The following is a 9,303-nucleotide window of genomic DNA, read 5'->3' on the forward strand; positions in this document are numbered from 1 at the left end:
GGCATGTTAATTAGGTGAACGAACAGGGACTTCTGATGGCACGACTTCAGTACTTTGCTGTCTGGACCTTGGTAATCAGACTCGGGAGGAGGAAGTGGCCATAGAAAGAAATAGGCCTTCAGGGCTAGCTTTAGGAATGTAGTTTAACGGTTTTTAGCCAGGCAGAGGGAATGAGAGAGAAGGGTAAGGCTTACCAGAGCCATGTTTGCCACGCTCGAGCTGGCCAGAGTCCCATCATTCGGAAAATGACTTTTTGTAAGCCAAGTTCCAGGCACCTTCTTCCTGGGTTTCTCAGGCTTTATTCTTGCAGTGCAAAGCGTCGTCGTGTCCACAAGGTGTCAGCAACTTCATTAGAACCAAACCTGTCTGTCTTCCCTCGCTCCTCCTCTACCCCTTTCTGTTGTAGTTCCACAACCTGCCTCAAGATGGCACCACCACCCACGGAGTATTCGCCAAGCGCCTCCAGGTGATGAAGCCGAGACGCCTGCGGAGGAAGAAGGGCCGGCGGGAAGCGGGGGAGGTACCTCCCTGCCCTTTTCATCGCTTATTATTTGGCAAACACACAGGGCCCTCTGGGGTCTGATTTGCCTTCGACTCGTTGACAACAAGACAAGAAAGAGAAGGAACAGGCAATAAGCAAGAATGTAGCAAGTCTTAGAGAGCTGAGGCCTCTGCAGGCTGCAGGAGCCAGGACCTGGTTCCTGCCAAGTCCAGGTGTGTGTGTGTGCAAAGTGTTGTTTTAGAAAGCGGAACAAACATCTCTCTCAGTGCTCCACAGAAGCGAGAAGCCCAGGTCCAGAGCAAAGGGATAGCCCTACAACTTCTCTGTGCCTCTCCGGGAGCCCCCACCCTTTCTTTCGGAGAGGGGGTGTGGGTTGATACATCTGAGAATTAAACCAATGTTCTTTTAAGAAGACACTGGGTTTCAATTTGGGTATACGCAGGCATAAAGTGGCCTTCGGTAATTTAGATTTCATAGTCTGAGGCGTTCAGTTTCTGCCTCTTGCTTTGATAAGGCTGTTTAACATGGACGGACACACACACACACACACACACACACACACACACACACCTCATAAAAGCAGAGTAAATTGTGCCCCTGCAGGAAGGCCATGGAGGCCGGGGAGGGGAGTGTTTCTCGATCAATGAGTGGAATTTTCAGCAACATCGCAAGAAAAACTCAACACTACCTGTCACGCGTTTCATGAGGGGCAAGACATTTTCTGTCACAGTCACTTTTTTTGAAAGTGAACACAAATACACTAGGGGCATCGGTACAATAACTCTTAGTGGAACCATGAGAGTAGAGAAGGTTTAACCCCCTACCCAGATCTGCTCCCACTCCCAACCTGCGCCCGGGAACCCTAATTTTGAATTTAAAGGGGAGAGGAGGAATTAGCCAAAAAAAGAATCCAGAACAGCAGCCACAAAAATGTGTTTCCCAAGATACTCCATCCAGGTCAGGGGCCCCAGTTCTGCCCTTTCCTTTAAATTCTGGTCATCGAGTCAAAGATAATACGCATAAATACTTATTTTGCTGTTCCGATGTTAAGCCGTGTAATGTCACTAAAGTCTCCTCACCCACCGTGTCAAAGCTGAAAAGGAGTTCTACTCTCTCACAGCCTTTAGTGGAAAATCTAACGGCGGTGGGGATGGGGGGTGGGGGTCGGAGAAGAAGAGAGGCTGAAACACATGTTTTATCTGTCGCCTTCTTCCCTGCCCAACCGGACCAACGACTTCCAGAAGGTTCTACAAGGCATAGAGCCTTTCCGTAGGGACCTCTCAGTGCTTCTGAGGAAGCGGACGAGCAGGGATCCGATGAAGACTGGAGGTGTTGAAGGAATAAATAACCAGTCCACAAATAAACAAACTGTCCCGGGGATTCCTAGAGGGAAGGAGCAAGCTTGAAGGTCGGGGGAACTCGGTGTCGCTGTGCGGCAAGGCTGCCAACGAAAAAATCCTTCAGCTACCAGGCCCTCTAAGGAGCTCTTGATCCTCAACTCACCTAATCAAAACTCAGTCAAACAAACAGCCTGAACTATGGTCAATTTACGGGATCCCAAAGATGCTGGCCGCAGAGTGGGATCCTCGTTGGGCCCAGCACTGGCTAAGGAAGCGGGTCGGAAGCCACGCAGTGCCGCACTCCTTTGCGTCTCCAGCGGCGAAGCCGGGGTGGAAGGCAGGCCTGGGGCTCCCAACACCGAACGGGAACACCAGCTCCTGGGGGCTGGCTGCCTTTAGGCAGCGCTTTCATAGGTACGGAGAAGAGAGAGCAGCCGGAACGGGTGGCATGGGTGGGGAGAGGAGACCAGGAAAGCAATTGTTAGGTTCACTCGCTTCCCCGAGCCCCAGGTAATGGACTGGAGACGCAGATCGATCACCTAAGCCTCAGTGAAGAGCGAGGACCAATTGCTCCTTAGCTGTTATCTTGCTGGCTTGGCTTTCCCACCAAACCTTCCTTCCCAGCCCGACCCCCTCGTGAAGGCGAGTGCAACCGAATTCTACAACCCGGCCTCCTTTGTGGGCTCATCCTCAACACTCCGACCTGGAAACGTCCTTAGGATTATTCACCACTGCGATCAACAGGCCCCACACACTCAGTCCATTTGCTCTGAACCCATTACAACTAGGCCTCGATAATTAATAAGTCTAATTATTCGCCTTTTCACCCAATAATTAAAGAAAAAATCTCCAGGCTCTTTCTTACTTACAAGGTCTTGGGGGCAGATCTTCGCCCAACTTCCATCAATTCAATTTTGTATTTCAAACTAATCATCTTTTTGTTTTGCAAAGGAACGGGTTTTTATTTTTTGCTCTGGGCACGTGGTCTCGTTAAACAAAATGTGATAATAAAATAAAATTTAATAAGATGTAACTCATTTTTAAAAGTCCTCAGGTTAACTTGAGCTGGGGTTGGGGGGGGCAAGCTGGCTAAGAGCAGCTGGGTCTTAGAGCCGACGGATTCAGGCGCTCCTCGTTCTGATTGGTGCCATCCTTCCTAGAGCTGCCAGATGATTGGTGCAAACTTCCTGGAGGGGGCGCGGCCTGAAGAAAGTAAAAACTCGCTTTGAGCCAGAAGACTTTTGAAACTTTTCCCAATCCCTAAAAGGGACTTCGCTTCTTTTTCCGGGCTCGGCCGCGCAGCCTCTCCGGATCCCAGCTCGCGGACACTGTGGGCTGCCGTTCTCCTGGCGGAGCCCCGAGAGCCGCTGTCTCCTTTTCTAGCACTCCGAAGGGCTGGTCTAGCTCCACGGTCGCGCGTGGCGTCTGTGCCGCCAGCTCAGGGCTTCCATCCGCCGGTCCGAGAGCGCGCGGCCAGCCGGGCCGCCCGGGGTGCGCCCTCCAGGATGCTGATCCGCCCGGTCGGCTGAACCCGAGCGCCAGCGCGCGTGGCCCGCGAGGCTGCCCCGAGCCAGGGCTGCCCGCATCGCTCCGTCCCTTCCTGCTCTCTTGCTCCGGGCCTCGCTCCCCGCGGGCCGCAGTCGGTGCGCGCAGGCGGCGGCCGGGCGTCTGGGACGCAGCATGCAGGCGCGCTACTCGGTGTCGGACCCCAACGCCCTGGGAGTGGTACCCTACTTGAGCGAGCAAAACTACTACCGGGCGGCGGGCAGCTACGGCGGCATGGCCAGCCCCATGGGCGTCTACTCCGGCCACCCGGAGCAGTACGGCGCCGGCATGGGCCGCTCTTACGCGCCCTACCACCACCAGCCCGCGGCGCCCAAGGACCTGGTGAAGCCGCCCTACAGCTACATAGCGCTCATCACCATGGCGATCCAGAACGCGCCGGAGAAGAAGATCACCCTGAACGGCATCTACCAGTTCATCATGGACCGTTTTCCCTTCTACCGCGAGAACAAGCAGGGCTGGCAGAACAGCATCCGCCACAACCTGTCGCTCAACGAGTGCTTCGTGAAGGTGCCGCGCGATGACAAGAAGCCAGGCAAAGGTAGCTACTGGACGCTCGACCCGGACTCCTACAATATGTTCGAGAACGGCAGCTTCCTGCGGCGGCGGCGGCGCTTCAAGAAGAAGGACGTGCCCAAGGATAAGGAGGAGCGGGCCCACCTCAAGGAGCCGCCCCCTGCCTCGGCCAAAGGCGCCCCGACAGGGACCCCGGTAGCTGACGGGCCCAAGGAGGCCGAGAAGAAAGTGGTGGTCAAGAGCGAGGCGGCGTCACCCGCGCTGCCGGTCATCACCAAGGTGGAGACGCTGAGTCCCGAGGGCGCGCTGCAAGCCAGTCCCCGCAGCTCAGCCTCCACGCCTGCCGGCTCCCCAGACGGCTCGCTGCCGGAGCACCACGCCGCCGCGCCCAACGGGCTGCCCGGCTTCAGCGTGGAGACCATCATGACGCTGCGCACGTCGCCTCCGGGCGGCGATCTGAGCCCAGCGGCCGCGCGCGCCGGCCTGGTGGTGCCACCGCTGGCGCTGCCATACGCCGCAGCTCCACCAGCCGCTTACGCACAGCCGTGCGCGCAGGGCCTGGAGGCTGCGGGCTCCGCGGGCTACCAGTGCAGCATGCGGGCTATGAGTCTGTACACCGGGGCCGAGCGGCCTGCGCACGTGTGCGTTCCGCCCGCGCTGGACGAGGCTCTGTCGGACCACCCGAGCGGCCCCGGCTCCCCGCTCGGCGCCCTCAACCTCGCAGCGGGTCAGGAGGGTGCGTTGGGGGCCTCGGGCCACCACCACCAGCATCACAGTCACCTCCACCCGCAGGCGCCGCCGCCCGCCCCGCAGCCCCCTCCCGCGCCGCAGCCCGCCACCCAGGCCACCTCCTGGTATCTGAACCACGGCGGGGACCTGAGCCACCTCCCCGGCCACACGTTCGCGACCCAACAGCAAACTTTCCCCAATGTCCGGGAGATGTTCAACTCGCACCGGCTAGGACTGGACAACTCGACCCTCGGGGAGTCCCAGGTGAGCAATGCGAGCTGTCAGCTGCCCTACCGAGCTACGCCGTCCCTCTACCGCCATGCAGCCCCCTACTCCTACGACTGCACCAAATATTAAGGCGTCCAGTCCGCTCCAGCCCCAGGCCCGCACCGGCTTCACCTCCCCATGGGACCTTCTTCGACAGAGCCGCAAAAAGCGACCGAACGCGCCCCTCTCTCAGACCCGGGAGCAGAGAGCTCCGTGCATCTCGCAGGTAACTTCTCCGCAGCTCAGTTTGAGATCCCAGAGAGTCCCTCTAACCGGGATGCAGCACAGCAAAACGAAATACCGATTTATTTTTTTTTTTAATTCCCGTTCCCTGCCCGGATGCTGCGCCTGCTCCCCTTGGGGTTTTAATAGATTGGTTTATGGACCAAACCCCACAGGGACCCCCTAATGACTTCTGTGGAGACTCTCCCCGGGCTCAAGAGGTCTCTCCGGATAAGGTGCCTTCTGTAAACGAGTGCGGATTTGTAACCAGGCGAGTTCGTTGTTACCCAGAGCCTTTAATATAATATTTAAAGTTGTGTCCACTGGATAAGGTTTCATCTTGCCCAACTGTTACTGCCAAATTGAATTCAAGAAACCTGTGTGGGTCTTTTCTCCCCACAGTACCATAATAAAATAGGTTTTTCCCCCACAAATGAAGGTCTTTTACAAAACAAGAAAATAATTTATTTATTTTTTTGTTGTTGTTGGATAACGAAATTAAGTATTGGATACTTTTTATTTAGGAAGCGCATGGCTTTGTACAGTAGACGCCATCTGGAGTATTCCTAAAACACACAAAGAGACTTTAAAATTTCAACTTCATCTGTGTTTGTCTTCTGTGATCTCAGTGTTGTATTTACCTTAAAATAAACCCACGTTGTTCTTCTGCCCAAAGTTCCGATGGTGTCTTTGTGTCCTTGAATTTTCAAAAGGAAGTTGTAGTAAACCCAGTTGTGATTATTTTTACGGCGCAGGTGGCCTGGTACTTGAATTCGTATACAGATCACAGGACAATGGAACGAGCTCTCATTTAGTAATAGAAAGGGTTCTTGGTTTGTTGAAATATCCCATCCTGGAATTTTTTTTTCCTTTTTGCTCAAGGCAATCTGAGAAACTGTTCTCCCTCCACACATGGACAGGGTTGCCTGAGGGTAACAAGCTGGCCTGTTAACAAAGTGTTTTGGTGTGTGTGTGGGGGGGGATGCAGAAAACTGTTACCAATTGTCAAAACAAAATGGTGTCACTCTGTCTCTCTCGGTGTCCAGCTGTCCTCTGTTTAGGGGAGAAACAGAGAAAGGACAAACGGTCTGCAGCTTGCTAACCGCAACATAGCCGGAGCCTGGGTGAGTCCTATGCTCCCTCCAGTTCCTTAGATGCGGACTTCTTTCCCCCATTGGGGCTTTAAGCGTGCCAGCAAGAGGCAAAGAGGGTTGGTCTCTGGTATTTAAGGGCTGACTATGGGATCAGATTAGAAGTGAATTTCAGTCCGATTTATATCTCAATTTGGGCTTTAAATATTCAGCCCAGTTGTGGTAGAAAGGCCACCGTGCCCTCTCAAGAGCACGGTATTTTAGTGTTGAACTGGCTCTGGTTTTCAGTATGCTAAATAACAGGGAGACTATTTTTCTTTTTGATTCTGATATCTCATTTCTTTTTTAAAAAGAAGTAAAGAAAGGACGATAGATGGGGACAGACCTTGCTAAATGTACCTGGGGGTTGTCTCTTTCTTACCTATCGCAGGCCTGTGTGTTGGACTTTAGGCGTGTGTCACGGATTTTCACCCCAGTCGGTAACCTGTACCGTGCTCATGGAAGTTATTTCTATACAGAGCATGTTGGCCAGAGGGAAGGGGGGTGCTTTTGCAGGTCATCTGCTTAGCTCAGTGGTGGCCACTGTAACACGTATATCGTGTTACTGTTAAAACTGCAAGTTTTATATCTGTTCTGTTTTGAAATAGAGTTACGGGAGGTTCAAATTCTGATAATGTTCCCTGTGTATATAAGATAATCTTTCCACCTGCAGTGCCAGAATGCGGTCACTGACCTTCCATAAAGTGGGGAAACTGAGGGCTGAACTTGGGTGCGGTGGAGGGGGACAGGCCAGGTATATCTTGGTTCCTGAGCAGAGCAGTTAGCTTAGGAAGGGATCGGAAGATCTCTGGTCCCCTCCCAACGCTGGTTTCATTTTGCATGGCTCTCTTCAAACCTCTTGCCCCAGGAGAAGTGAGCTGCTTCCAAGCCAGCTGTCTTCTCTGCTTTCCCAGATGTTTTCGGTGCCTCCCTGAAAGCCTGCCCCCATCTTAAGATTCAGAACTCCTGGTGCCTTGTGACTGTCCCAGGTTATGTGTGCAGGAGCTTTTTACAGAGGGCCATTCTGGAGTAGGTAGCTTAGAGAAAAGCCCCCGGAACAGGCCCTACTCAAGGGCTTTCAAACACGGCCCTGGGAAAAGTTGTTTCTTAGGGCGTTGCTTCCTCAGGGCAATCAAGGAGGAGAAGGATAGTTACCAGAAGGTCAGATTCCTAAGGTTTACTCTGAGCTCACATGCTAGCAACCCAGCTTGGCCCAGCCTTTGGCACCTGAAGATTAGGGGCTTCAGGTCCACTCCAGATAAACCAGAATGTGCTGCCCCCCAACACACACCCAGCCAGCTGCAAGGAGGCATGGTGGGGCCACAATATTGGGGGTCACTACAGCCACTATTGAAAGCTGGATACTTTTTGGACTAAAAGTTGTACGGGGACACTGGTTGTTCTTGGCTCTGTGCTGGCAAGTCCAGTCCAGAGCATTCCAGGAAAAAGGGGCAAGGAGTTCTGAGATGGAAGTCCTGGAGTGCCCACCTAGGGCAGTCTCTGCCAGGGTGATTCTGCTCTTCACTGAACACAGCCTTGTCTGATAACCTCTGCTCAAGAAGATGATGGGGCTGGGCCAATCACAAAGATACGGCAGGTAAAAAACGAAAGCAAACCCAGAGAAACTGGCGGAAACCTTCATGTGGTTTTGTCCCAAGTGCTGGCTGGCCTTAACCAGGTGCACTAATCAAACACAGTCCAGTTTCGAAGACGGATCCACGAAAGGCGATCGCTCCGGACTCAGGCACTTTGGCTGGAGGGAATGTTGCTCCACCATTGCCTTCTTAGGCCGAAATTTTCAGGAAGTGCTTGATCGTGAAGTCCCTGCCCGTACCTCTCCCCAAACCAGCTTGGATCCACAGCCCTCACTCTCTGACTCAGGTGGTCGAATGAAAAATTGAGGAAGACTTTGGTCTAGGATGTGTCCAACTGGGAGTTCAACTGACATCTTAAAACATGAACCCTAGTCGCCTGGCATCACCAGGGATCCTGAGACTGACCAGTTCGTCATTCTTAACCCCCTTTTACTGAGGTAAATGAAGGTCAAAGGTTAGAAGCAGTTGAAAAGGAAGGGTTCATCTGAGGTGGGGGGGGGGTACCTGTGCTTGCCTCGTGGACCCTTCAGGGTCCTTTCCCCTGTGGCTCTCCTGCCTGGATCTGGGAAAGGCTGGTGAACAGTGTGGAAAGGTGATTCCAGCACCCTCCCTGCCATAGAGGTCTGTTGGCTGACGCCTTCTCCTTCATCCCTTGTTCTTGCTCCCAAATCCACAGGTGGGAGGGGGCAGCGGAAATCTCCCAACTTTGCTGTAAACCAAAACAGACAAGTATAGATAAAGATGTGTAGACCATGTGTCACAGCCAGCACAGGACTAGGTCTTGAGAAGGATCCCCAAAACTGTCCCATACTGCTGTGCCACCTGCCACTGTCTGTTCACTCCCAAGGTCAGGTCCGTGGTGGCCCGAAGATGGGTCAGCTGGTGGCTCAGCAAGGTATGGAGACATCTGAAGTCCGATTTCTGATTAAGGTGGAGTACCGGACTGGGTCAGAACCATCTCCCACCCCCATCCCCCCAGAGCCATCCTGCTCTGAATATTTGAAATGCTTTCCCAAACTCTCGAGAAGCACTCCCTGCCCCCCTTTCTCTCCTGCCCTCCATAGCCAAGGCCTTTGAAATGTTTGCTTTTCTGAGACAGGCTTGCAAAGAAGTGGGCTAGCGGGCTTCCAGAGTTTAGGAGGTTGGCGGCCACCGGCTGGGTACAGTGCCTGGGAAGATGCTATGCACCTTTAATGTACACCAGCCTTCCTTTCAACACCCCTGTGCACGGATGGCAGCAGAAAGACACGCGGGTATTGTTCTTGTGTGGAGCCTAGTCTTTTGGGGGGTGTCTATCTTTCTAAGTGTTCAAATCCATCCTCGGGCCGTGAGGGCACACAGAGCCGGGAGGGGCAGTAGCGGAGGCACAGACTCCGGAGTTACAAAGAGGTAGGGCTCGGTAGCAGGAGGTTTTGACCTGCCCTGTTCTGCCTTGTGTT

At 53.6% G+C, this 9,303-nt stretch overlaps 1 protein-coding gene across 1 annotated transcript; it reads left to right on the forward strand.

The window, feature by feature from the left end:
* Window positions 1-3,107: 3,107 nt before the first annotated feature.
* Foxc2 (forkhead box C2) lies at window positions 3,108-5,810 on the forward strand. The gene has a single exon (NM_001101680.1). It carries the CDS (start codon window positions 3,523-3,525, stop codon window positions 5,005-5,007), a length of 1,485 nt encoding a protein of 494 aa, NP_001095150.1. The 5' UTR covers window positions 3,108-3,522; the 3' UTR covers window positions 5,008-5,810.
* Window positions 5,811-9,303: the final 3,493 nt, after the last annotated feature.

The sequence above is a fragment of the Rattus norvegicus genome, chromosome 19 (assembly GCF_036323735.1).
Source record: "Rattus norvegicus strain BN/NHsdMcwi chromosome 19, GRCr8, whole genome shotgun sequence".
In the NCBI taxonomy this organism is placed as follows: domain Eukaryota; kingdom Metazoa; phylum Chordata; class Mammalia; order Rodentia; family Muridae; genus Rattus; species Rattus norvegicus.

Bases quoted from the DNA above. Each gene is read 5' to 3' on its own strand.
- Foxc2 (NM_001101680.1), top strand. From the start codon at position 3,523: ATGCAGGCGCGCTACTCGGTGTCGGACCCCAACGCCCTGGGAGTGGTA.